This window comes from Anomaloglossus baeobatrachus, chromosome 5 (assembly GCF_048569485.1).
Source record: "Anomaloglossus baeobatrachus isolate aAnoBae1 chromosome 5, aAnoBae1.hap1, whole genome shotgun sequence".
In the NCBI taxonomy this organism is placed as follows: Eukaryota; Metazoa; Chordata; class Amphibia; order Anura; family Aromobatidae; genus Anomaloglossus; species Anomaloglossus baeobatrachus.
In genome coordinates this window covers 314,333,976-314,346,742 of record NC_134357.1, presented here as the reverse complement: position 1 = coordinate 314,346,742, position 12,767 = coordinate 314,333,976, and the positions used below count along the sequence as shown (strand labels likewise).

At 51.0% G+C, this 12,767-nt stretch overlaps 1 protein-coding gene across 2 annotated transcripts in view; it reads right to left on the bottom strand.

Moving 5' to 3' along the window:
• SMIM36 (small integral membrane protein 36) overlaps positions 1-12,767 on the bottom strand; it is a 41,055-nt gene that overhangs the window by 14,988 nt on the left and 13,300 nt on the right. The window contains exon 1 of one of the 2 annotated variants that reach the window (XM_075347518.1): positions 293-764. The exons of the other annotated variant lie outside the window; for it this stretch is intronic. Coding sequence (XP_075203633.1) covers positions 359-622 — 264 coding nt within the window. The 5' untranslated portion in view covers positions 623-764 and the 3' untranslated portion in view covers positions 293-358. Of the gene's footprint in view, positions 1-292; positions 765-12,767 lie in introns of those variants that run through there. 2 annotated transcript variants of the gene reach the window in all.

The window sequence follows — 12,767 nt, the reverse complement described above, 5'->3', positions numbered from 1 at the left end:
ACATATAAGAAGTTGTATAAAAGTGAACTTTCATATTAATTCTAAAACAAAATCTTAAAAGCAATGTGTTCTTTATATTAAAATACATTTTGAAATTTGAAATATATAATATTATGACTCCATAAAGTACAAAGTTGACCAAAAAGTCCATATAATTCGTATACTGAACCATAGCAGGTTTCCCCATCTTCCGTGACCACCTTTCATAACCATGGAAGAAGTGACTCACTCAAAGCTTAGGCATAAATGACAAATGAAAACCTAATGGGTTTCTAATTACCTAAGCACTTACATGTTCCTTCCGGCGTTTTTCAGATTCATTTAGTCTCCTTCACACAAATGTGATCAGAAAATCTCTTTAGACAACTGTTATTTTCTTCTCTAGTAAATCAGGTCTGTGCTGGTAGGCCTTTCCCCAAGTAGCACTTTGCTGCATTACCACCAAGCGAATGGGCGACCTGTTCTCTGGCACTGTCTCCGGAGCATACTCCTTACTAGGATCCTTTCCCCGGCAGTCATACAACACACAGGAGACCAGAAAAACCAGCAGGAGAATGACATAACTGGCTACCAGAATTATTAAGTTTAGAGTCACTGGGTCAATTTCCAAATAAAACTCCATGACATCTTACATATTCTCCGCTTCTGGGCTATGGATTCCTTCAGTTCTGTCGGAGCAGAGAGAGGTGAATGGATTCTAATAGATGCACAGGATTGTGTGGTAAAAATACATTTAATCCCCTCCACTCATTTCTAGGCTGCATGATTAAAGCGGCTCAATTTAATAACTTAATCCTCTCCTTTTGAAGACCACATAGAAGATGCATTTTGCCTGATTGAAGTGAAAGCGTGGTCATATCACCACTCTGAGCTGATTAGAAATGAAGATTGGTCCTGCTATATTTTTCTGATCATTTTATATTGATAATTAAACTGATATTTATGGGTTGTGGGAGGCAGGAACTTACATGTTTCAATGCCTCTTTATTGATAGAGGTATTGGCTATGCAATTTTAGTCTTTGAAATATCCAGTTTATTGGTTAATACAGGGAAGGACCTATCATTGGTGTACAGGGGCCAAAGAGGTAAGGGGGCCCATATGCACCTCAAACGCAGGTGTAATTATGCATTATGATGAGGTACTTGACTTTATAGGGCCCTTTTTTGTCTGTGTCCCCCAGTGGGTTAGTAGGCAGAGGAGTGAAGTCAATATGATTGGACCAACTGATGACATACTGATAAAATAACTATGTGATGATTTCAAATAGCCAGACTGGCTTTTTTTTAAGGCCAAACACCAGGTAACTATCTTAAGATGGACTATACATGAATTTAAAATACCTGTAAATGCACATTTTAAATCCCCAGTATGATCAGTTTTGAAACCTTCTGAATGAGATTCTGGAAGGGGACAAGCATATATAAGTACCAGGTGACAGGACTGTAATAGTGGCCCATGCAGGAGCCTTTTAGCCAAAGTTAAAATATATTAACTGGACAAAAAGTATTGAGAAATGTCACCTAATTATTGATTTCAAGTATTACATTAGGTATGGATTTCCATGGCCTAGCAGGTGGATGCAAGCCTTACATCACCAAGCACAATTGTTGGATGGAGTAGTGTAAAGTATGCCACCCCTGGACTCTGGAGCAGTGGAAACATATTCTGTCCAAATGTAGGGGGGTTAAGACTATGCCACCCCCTACAGAAGTAGCCGACACACTGATTGGTTTTATATGTTGCCAATGTATGTAAAGTGCTATGGAATTAATAGCGCTATATAAATGAATAAAATTATTATTATTATTATTATTATATGCTGTAGCAAATTGTATGTGTATTTTGTATATGGCCACCAGGTGGCAGTGTGGGTTTGTGATGGCTGCCCTGGCACCTGATTAGGTCAACAATGGGTTAAGAGAAATAGGAAGATAGGATAGTGTATATACTGTATAGGACAGGATATAGAAGGAGAGTTTCCAGGAGGAGAGAGAAAGAAGAAGCCATATTGTCCTACTGATTAGCGATCCTATGGGGTCACCCCTTTGAGCCCAGACATGCGGGGTCCTGCTCATTAGAGGACTGTTTAACTGCTTCCCCAGAGGCGGGGTATAGTCTGGTCAGTCAAGGAGGCATCTGTTCTTTCCGGGATATGAAAACCCTAAGAAATCCCTTGCGAAACTGAAGGTCAGTGGGCCCTTGTCTGAGAAGGGTAGGTCCTGGCCTATAGCACGAGTGGAGGAGTGCTATCACACGTAGACTTTCCAAAGTGCAAGTGTGTCGCCCAAGGGATACCGATCCAGCTTCAGGGACGCCACAGGGTCTTCTTCTGTATATGGCAACAGGTATGTCGGTTTTGTATATATGTGTCGTGACGCCACTCACGGCTTGTGGTCAGAGATATGGGTGACCGCCACTGCACATTTAACGAGCGTCTGGAGCTGATGGGATCTGCAGTTCGATGGTGTGGCCTCCTGTGAATGAGGCTGACCCCAGGGGCTCGGGTGTGTAGAATAACGGGTCCCAGAATAATTCAGTCTCAGTCCAGAAAGTCTTTTAACTCATTTTTACTCACTTTTGTTGTTATTGTAAGGTAACCCGGGCGATGCTGCGATAAACCAGGTAAGAACTAGGGCTCCTTCAGGCCAGTATGAGGGTAACAGGTAGCTCGTCTTTCTAGGACTTCTGTGTTCGGATAACCCCCTGACCTGAAGTACCGTGGGGGTCTAATCAGGGAGTCGCTACTGCCTTTTCTCCTTTTCTGGACTGTTTGCCAGCAGCGTGGACTAGGTGAGATGGCTTCTGGCTCTGTCTCCTTATGGGTCCCTGCGTTGCTGCTGAGGCTCGGACTCTGTGTGGTTGGTGAGGTACTTGTAGTTCCTCTCACCGGCAGGTTTAGCAGATAGTTAAACTTGAGTCTACTCTAGGGACCTGTTCCCCGTACGTGCCTACTCATCAGGAGCACCTTTTCAGCCTTCTCACTCGATGACCGTTCTCCTCGACTAACTGTCACTACACCGCGCAGGGTCTGACTAGTGTGAGCGTGCGTCTGCGTCTCCTAGCAACCGCTGCTCACCACTACCAGACTGGCTCGTTCCCCTCCTTTCCTGACAGCCTCTTCACTTTAGCTCCCAGCCCCTCTGCTACACCTCTTGAAAAGAATTGAAGGCTAGCCCCCCTCTGGAGACTACCCAAAGGTCCCCTCTAAAGGTGTGGGAGACCTGGTTGCTATGTTTCTGTGCATACACACCTCATTCCGGCCTTTAGGATTACCTGGAAGTACTGTCCCAGCATGGGTGCAGTACTCAGTGGTGCCTGACCGGGTCAGGGGCGCCACACAAGCTAATCCCTGTGAGTGGGCAGATAGGCTTAAGGACTATGTGAATCTGTTTGTGCAGCGTGACGTCAGACAGGAGAATGAGGGGCCTTGCAGTAACTAATGGAGACCAGGTGCCAGGAAAGCGGTCGGATGTTAAATTATATGTGGAGGTAGAGTCTGGAGGAAACCCCATTGGGACCAGAAGTGGTGACTGTGTAGTGCAAATGAAAACAGATACTGTAAAGAAGAATAGTAAGAGAATATTCCAGTGTGCACTTTATTGTTTCAGAGAGAAAATGGATTGAAGAATGGACTGTGGTGGAGTAATTCTGTTAGTGGAACAGCAACTGGGAGGCAAGGGGTTACCGAGCGGCTGCGCTGCAGCCTGGCAACCCCTGTCTACACGACTACTACTGCCTTCCCCGTGGCCCCCACACAAAAGTGGATCACCTTTCTGCATCTGGTAATCTGAAAGACAAGTCTGGATTTGGTGAATGCATTGCACCAACTGCAAATTTTTTTGGTGGAGGGTTAATGCTATGCTAAGTGTCATAATTAGAGTGAGCATAATTATTAATGCTTCAGTATTCCAACATATTTTGGGCAATTGTTTGTTCCAACTGTGTGGGAGTGTCGGGGGCGGGGGCCAGCTTCCCCGTCGCGAGGGCTGCTCGGGGAGATCGCGCTCGGATCCGGTGCCTTCTCCTCGGTGGCTCGAGTGGGCTGGACCCGGGGCTCGAGCAGCGCTCCTTGCCCACGAGTGAAAAGGGGGAAGAATTGGACGTTTTGGGATATATATAGAGTTCATGACGCCACCCACGGGTTGTGGTGATGGTGGGCACCACCACTACTGGTGACGGGGTTCCCGGGAGCAATGGCAGGGAGCAGCTAGGTGTTGACCCCTCCGTGGGTAGGGGCTGCTGGTCCTGGGGCCCGGTAGGAGGGAGGGTTCCTTAGGATGGGTTTTGGCAGGGTGCAGGGTTGCGGTGCAGTGCAGCGCGCTGCCGGATGGCACAGGTGTACTCACTCAGACACAGATGGACAGAGTCTCTGGTAAGCAGGGGCGGACTGGCCCACCAGGAGGTCGGGAGAATCCCCGGTGGACCCCTGCTATTGATGGCCACGCCCCCTAGGCCCCACCCCCCCTACCCTCCCCCTGGGCCCCTATGGATATGTGTGAGAGGGCCTCCCCGGCCAGTAATTTCACTAATCATATCGGCACATTGCCGATATGATTAGTGACAATCCCATTCCCTCTGCAGCGGCAAGCAGGGAGAGCGATCTCTCTGCTCTGCCTGCTATCACTGTCAGTGCCACGCGGCTCTGACTCATCTACGCAGCGACACTGCAGGAGGAGGCAGTCTCAGAGGGATGACTGCTTCCTTCCTGTGCAGGTGCTGGCAGCATCGCGCGGTGGAGGACGGACCCGGCATCGCCCCAGGCCAGGCTGCAGGAGCAGCAGCGCGTGAGTATAGAAAGCGGGGGCCCGGGGGGGTGTGCGGGGGCTGCGGGGGCCACGGGGAGCGAGCAGGGGCCCCGGGGGTATGTGCGGGGGGGCTCTTCTTCTTACCAGTCACCTGCCTGTATCTGCAGCCACCGGCGCGTTCCTCATCAGTGTGTGCATGCCGGGCACACTAGCAGGAGGCAGCGCGCTGTGCTGTTCCGGCCCTGTTGTGTGCTGTGTGCCCGACATGCACACACTGATGAGGAGCGCGCCGGTGCCGGTGACCGCAGCTTCTTCCTATTCAAATGTATTTGCGTCTTTCAGACGTAAATACATTTGAACAGCGCGTCGGGACTGGGCCCCGCCCCCGACGTGCAGCAACGTGATGAGATCAGCACATTGCTGACGTCATCACAGTGCTGCGGGCACCACACTGGATTCATCAGGAAGCGAGCGCTCCATGGAGGAGCCGAAGAGACAGGTGTAATTAATGGAGATATGTGGGGAGGGGCTGAGGACACATAACGTGTGTGTGTGTGTGTGTGTGTGTGTGTAGGGGGTGATGCATTGTGTGTGTGTGTGTAGGGGGTGATGGGGGTGCATTGCATTGTGTGTGTGTGTGTGTGTGTAGGGGGTGATGGGGGGTGCATTGTATTGTGTGTGTGTAGGGGGTGATGCATTGTGTGTGTGTGTGTGTGTGTGTAGAGGGTGATGGGGGGGTGCATTGTGTGTGTGTGTGTGTGTGCGTGTAGGGTGTGATGGGGGATGCATTGTATTGTGTGTGTGTGTGTGTGTGTGTGTATGTAGGGGGTGATGGAGGGGTGCATTGTGTGTGTAGGGGGTTATGGGGGTGCAGTGTGTGTGTGTTTGGAGAGGGTGCATTGTATTGTGTGCGTGGGGAGATGGTAATGGGGGGTGCATGGTATTGTGTGTGTAGTGGGTGATGGGGGGATGTATTGTATGTGTGTGTGTGCGTGTGTGTAGTGGGTGATGGGGGGATGTATTGTATGTGTGTGTGTAGTGGGTGATGGGGGATGTATTTTAGTGTGTGTGTGTGTGTGTGTGTGTGTGTAGGGGGTGATGCATTGTATTGTGTGTGTGTGTAGGGGGTGATGCATTGTATTGTGTGTGTGTGTGGTGTGTAGGGGGTGATGCATTGTATTGTGTGTGTGTGTTGGGTGTGATGGGGGATGCATTGTATTGTGTGTGTGTGTGTGTAGGGGTTGATGGAGGGGTGCATTGTGTGCGTGTGTGTAGGGGGTGATGGGGGGGTGCATTGTGTGTGTGTGTATGTGTGTGTGTAGGGGGTGATGCGGGGTGCATTGTGTGTGTGTAGGGGCTGATGGACGGTGCATTGTGTGTGTGTGTGTAGGGAGTAATGGGGGTGCATTGTGTGTGTAGGGAGTAGTGGGGGTGCATTGTATTGTGGGTGTGTGTGTAGGGGGTGATGGGGGGTGCATTGTATTTGTGTGTGTAGCGGGTGATGGGGGGGATGTATTGTGTGTGTGGGGGTAATGGAGCGTGTATTGTGTGTGTGTATGGGTAATGGGGGTGCATTGTAGTGTGTGTTTGTGTGTAGGAGGTGATGGGGGGTTCATTGTATTGTGTGTGTGTGTGTGTGTGTATAGGGGGTGATAGGGGGTGCATTGTATTGTGTGTGTGTGTGTGTGTGTGTTTGGAGGGGGTGATGAGGGGGTGCATTGTATTGTGTGCGTGGGGAGATGGTAGTGGGGGGTGCATGGTATGTGTGTGTGTGTGTGTGTATGGTGTGATGGGGGATTTATTGTATTGTGTGTGTGTGTGTGTAGGGGTGCATGCATTGTGTGTGTGTGTGCGCATAGGGTGTGATGGGGGGTGCATTGTGTGTGTGTGTGTGTGTGGGTGGGGTGATGCGGGGTGCATTGTGTGTGTGTGTGTGTGTAGGGGCTGATGGACAGTGCATTGTGTGTGTGTGTGTGTGTAGGGAGTAATGGGGGTGCATTGTGTGTGTGTGTGTGTGTGGGGAGTAGTGGGGGTGCATTGTATTGTGGGTGTGTAGGGGGTGATGGGGGGTGCATTGTATTTGTGTGTGTAGCGGGTGATGGGGGGATGTATTGTGTGTGTGGGGGTAATGGAGCGTGTATTGTGTGTGTGTGTATGGGTAATGGGGGTGCATTGTAGTGTGTGTTTGTGTGTAGGAAGTGATGGTGGGTGCATTGTATTGTGTGTGTGTGTGTGTAGGGGGTGATAGAGGGTGCATTGTATTGCGTGTGTGTGTGTTTGGAGGGGGTGATGGGGGGGTGCATTGTATTGTGTGCGTGGGGAGATGATCGTGGGGGGTGCATGGTATGTGTGTGTGTGTGTATGGTGTGATGGGGGATGTATTGTATTGTGTGTGTGTAGGGGTGCATTGTGTGTGTTTGTGCGTAGGGTGTGATGGGGGGTGCATTGTGTGTGTGTGTGTGTGTGGGTGGGGTGATGCGGGGTGCATTGTGTGTGTGTGTAGGGGCTGATGGACAGTGCATTGTGTGTGTGTGTGTGTAGGGAGTAATGGGGGTGCATTGTGTGTGTGTGTGTGTGGGGGGGGGGGAGTAGTGGGGGTGCATTGTATTTGTGTGAGTAGCGGGTGATGGGGGGGATGTATTGTGTGTGTGTGGGGGGGTAATGGAGCGTGTATTGTGTGTGTGAGGGTAATGGGGGTGCATTGTAGTGTGTGTGTGTGTAAGGGGTGATCGGGGGTGCATTGTGTGTGCGTAGGGGGTGACGGGGGGTGCATTGTATTGTGTGTGTGTGTGTGTGTGGGGGGGGGGGGTGATGGGGGGGTGCATTGTATTGTGTGTGTGTGTGTGTGTTTGGACGGGGTGATGGGGGGTGCATTGTATTGTGTGCGTGGGGAGATGGTAATGGGGGGTGCATGGTATTTGTGTGTGTGTATGTAGTGGGTGATGGGGGGGATGTATTGTGTGTCTGTGTGTGTGGAGAGGGGTGCGGAGTCATTAATCGAGCTATAGTTACATTTAATTGTCAAAATTTTCGTTTCTTTCACCTTTTCTGTTCTAATATTTTACAATGTGAACAACCATGGTTTGCCCCCCCTAGTTTTGATCCTGGGTCGCCCATGCACAGGCCTGAGTGGGCCCCTCACCCAGCCTTTCAATCGTAAACTTCAGTGATCGTACAAGTTCTGTACGATCACTGAAGTTTTCGCAGTTGCAGGACCTTTAGTGACATCACATGTGTCATGTGAGTCCTAGCAGTGCACTGCGGGAGTCCCCAGGCCTGCACCGACCGCGCCGATATTCAGATGTATGCGCGTCTTTCAGGCGCGCAATACATTTGTACAGTGCGGCCGGTGACAGGAGGGAGAGTAGCTCTGCTCAGCCCCGCAACGTCATCGCCAGGGCTGCAGAGGAGCGCGCTTCAGTCCTGCACCGACATCATCATCACCGTGGCCGCAGCTGTAGGTATGAAGAGGAGGACGCGCAGGCACAGGTAAGCGCTCCAGAGGAGCCGAAGATGTACTTTTATATGAGGGGCTGCGGGTGGGGGAGGAGCAGTGTTATTTTACAACTGGCATTAAGAAGCGGTGGGGGACTTTATGGAGCATATTATGGGGCAGTGGGGGACATAGGGCAGTGGGGGACATTATAGGGCAGTGGGGGACATTATAGGGCAGTGGGGGACATTATAGGGCAGTGGGAGACATAATAGGGCAGTGGGAGACATAATAGGGCAGTGGGGGACATAATAGGGCAGTGGGGGACATAATAGGGCAGTGGGGGACATTATAGGGCAGTGGGGGACATTATAGGGCAGTGGGGGACATTATAGGGCAGCGGGGGACATTATAAGGCAGCGGAGGACATTATAAGGCAGTGGGGGACATTATAGGGCAGTGGAAGGACATTATAGGGTAATGGGGGCCATTATGAAGCAAATTGGGGCATTATAGGTCAGTGGGGGACGTTGTGAAAGAAATTGTAACATTATAGGGCAATGGGGGACATTATGAGGCATCAAAGATTTTGGAAGGCAGCATAGTATAATGAGGAGGGGGGATTTATACAGGGATGTAGTTGGGGGAGATATTATAGAAAGGGAAATTTTTGGGGGGACATTTTGGAAAGGGGCACTTTGTGGGGCTATTTTGGAGAGCAGGATTGTGGGGTGATATTTTGTGCAGGAATCAATTTAGAACCCCTTCTGATTCCACTTGTTTCCGCAGACATTATTATTAGTGATGAGCGAGCATGCTTGTCACTACTCGGTACTCGCACGAGTATCGCTGTACTCGGGCTGCTCGGCGGGGACCGAGTAATCTCGCGATACTCGTGCTGTACTCGTGGTCTTCATTTCTGCATGTTGGCGCTCTTTTGAGAGCCAGCCCTCATGCAGGGATTGGCTGGCAGACCACTGCAATGCCACAGCCCTGTTAGTTGTGGAATTGCAGTGATTGGCCGGCCTGCACAGCGTGACCGAGCCTTTATATCGGCCGGCGCGCTGTGCTCTGCTCACAGCTATCCAGACTGTCAGTGCAGGGAGAGTGTCGCTGATTCAGGGAAAGCTTTGCGGCCCTTTATAGCTTTTTCAGTTGCAGGGCTGCAAACAGTGTGACCAAAAGTCCTTCTCAGGACTATTCTAGTTGTATACAGGCAGGCAGGGTATAGCCAGGTCGGAGTACAGTAGCAGAGTCCTTCTCAGGACTACTGTTGCTATATACAGGCAGGGTATAGCCAGGTCTGAATACAGGCTAGTGACCAAAAGAGTCCTTGTCAGGACTATTGTACCAGTATACAGGCAGGCAGGCAGGCAGGGTAGTGGTGACCGTATACCAGCCTTCATCATATCTGGGGCTGGTGTACACAGTGTAAAACAGTCCAGATAGTGTCTGACTTGTCTGTAATTGTCGCTCCCCAAAAAAACCTGTTAGGTTCTTATTGCGTCCGTGCTTGGTTTTTAAAACCGCACGTGTGTGCCTGTTGGTGGCAGCGTACAGGTGCACTTGTGTGCAATTTCCAGAAACTTTAATATAACGCACAAGTAGTGAATATACACGTCAGCAGTACACAGCATTGCAAAATGCGCAAGGGCATTGGCAAGGAACAAGGAAGTGGACGTGATGGTGGTGCAGGCAGAGGCCGAGGTCGTGGGCAAGCTCTAATTTCGCCACAACAAAGGGCCACATCTAGTCGCTCGCACGTCCTGTCCCAAATTCTTGGGGACCGCAGCAGTACACCGCTCTTGAACCAAGACCAGTGTCAACAGGTTGTTAGTTGGATAGCAGATAATGCTTCCAGTCAGATTGGCACCACCACAAACACTCTGTCTTCCACACGGTCAAGTGTCAGTAGCCGTGATACTGCACCGCACATTTCTGAACCTGATCCTCCTTCCTACCACCAGGCTGAGTACACGTCCTCCTCGGACATTAATGATCCCACACTTGGACACTCGGAAGAGCTGTTCACGTTTCCATTCACACATTCTGGCCTCTCGCCAGCTCATATTGAAGTGGGTCATGAGGAGATCGTCTGTACAGATGGCCAAATATTTGAGCAGCCACGTTCTCACGAAGTTGGCAACGTGTCTCAACAAGTGGTGGACGATGATGAGACACAATTGTCAGGAAGTCAGGAGGAGGAGCAGGGTGCGGAAGAGGAAGACGACGTGGTGGATGATCCAGTAACTGACCCAACCTGGCAGGAGGATATGCAGAGCGAGGACAGCAGTGCACAGGGGGAGGGAGGCGTAGCATCACAACAGGCAGTAAGAAGCAGGGTGGTGGCCCCAGGCAGAAGTCAGGCAACCGTTCCCCGGAACAACACGACGACACAAGGTGCCTGTACAAATGTTAGGTCTTCCCGAGTCTGGCAGTTTTTTAAGTTGGATCCAGATGATTCAAAAAAGGCCATTTGCAACACCTGCCGTGCCAGCATCAGCAGGGGTACCAAAACTAGCAGCCTGACCACCACCAGCATGATCAGGCACATGTCAGCCAAGCACCCGACTTTGTGGGAAGTACAACAGAGTCGAGGAGCAGTGCTTGCTGATGTCACTGCTACGTCTTCGCTGGTTGTGCATGCGAGCCAATCCCCTGTCCATGCTGCCTGCGAACAAGCCTCCTCCACTCCTGCACCTGCAGTTGCCTACGCAGAAAGAACACCATCATCAAGCACGTCCTTGTCCCAGCGCAGCGTTCAGTTATCCATTCAGCAAACCTTTGAACGCAGGCGCAAATACACTGCCAACACCCCACATGCCACAGTTCTAAATGCTAACATTTCGCGACTGCTTGCGCTGGAAATGTTGCCTTTTAGGCTGGTGGAGACAGAAGCATTCCGTGACCTGATGGCGGCAGCTGTCCCACGTTACTCGGTCCCCAGCCGCCACTATTTCTCCCGGTGTGCCGTCCCCGCGTTGCATAACCACGTGTCACAAAACATCACACGTGCCCTGAATAACGCTGTTTCACCCAAGGTCCACCTAACCACAGACACGTGGACAAGTGCTTGTGGGCAAGGCCGCTACATCTCGTTGACGGCACACTGGGTTAATATTGTGGAAGCTGGGACCCAGTCTGAGCGAGGGACGGAACACGTCCTTCCCACACCAAGGTTTGCAGGCCCTACCTCAGTCAGTGTTTCACCCACACTCTACAGCTCCGGAATGTCATGCTCTTCAGCCTCCTCCTCCTCCTGCGCATCCTCATCCACTGTGCCCTCCACACCAGTCACAAGCTGGAAGCACTGCAGCACTGCCTCGGCGAAGCGGCAACAGGCTGTGCTGAAGCTAATCTGCATAGGTGACAAACCCCACAATGCAGAAGAGCTGTGGACAGCTCTGAAACAGCAGGCAGATCACTGGCTCACACCTCTGAACCTAAAGCCAGGAAAGGTCGTGTGTGACAATGGCCGGAACCTGGTGGCGGCTTTGAGGCGAGGCCAGCTGACACATGTTCCATGCGTGGCCCATGTGCTCAACCTCGTGGTTCAGCGGTTTATAAAGTCATACCCAGAGCTGTCTGATCTGCTGGTAAAAGTTCGCCGCCTGTCTGCACATTTTCGAAAGTCACCTACTGCTTCAGCCGGCCTTGCCGGCTTTCAGCGCCGTTTGCATCTTCCGGCTCACAGACTGGTGTGTGATGTCCCCACGCGTTGGAATTCAACTCTGCACATGTTGGTCAGGATATGTGAGCAGAAGAGGGCAGTTGTTGAGTACCTGCATCACCTAAGCCGTCGGGAAATGGGTCAAACTCCACACATAACACCTGAGGAGTGGAGATGGATGTCAGACCTATGTACCATCCTCCAAAACTTTGAGGACTCCACCAAGATGGTGAGTGGTGATGACGCCATTATTAGCGTCACCATACCGCTACTCTGCCTTCTAAAATGGTCTCTGCTGAAAAACAAACATGATGCATTGCAGGCGGAGCGCGATGAGTTGCAGCAAGAAACAGTAGTGGGTGTGGGTGATAACACACAGCCCAGCCTCGTCTCATCACAACGTGCAGTGGAGGACTATGACGAGGAGGAGGATGAAGACATGGAGCAACTCTCCGGCCAAATTGAGGATATGACATGCACACCAGTCATATCCTCGGTTCAGCGTGGCTGGCCAGAGGACAGGGTAGATGAGGAGGAGGAGGAGGAGGAGGAGGAGGAGGACAGCATGTTCAGTCATCTTGTTGGTCAGGCTACTGAAGTCCTGGCTGTTAAGAGTCTGGCGCACATGGCTGACTTTATGGTAAGCTGCCTGTCTCGTGACCCTCGCGTTAAGAACATCTTGGCCGACAATCATTACTGGTTGGTAACACTGTTAGACCCACGCTACAAGGAGAACTTTTTGTCTCTTATTCCCGTGGAGGAGAGGTCAACCAAAATGCAGCAGTTCCGGAAGGCCATACTCACGGAAGTAGGCAAAGCATTCCCCTCACAAAACGCTAGCGGCATAGGTCAGGAATCAGTGGACAACCGAGGCGTACAGCCGAGAGAGGCACAATTCCAATCCGCCAGAGGTAGGG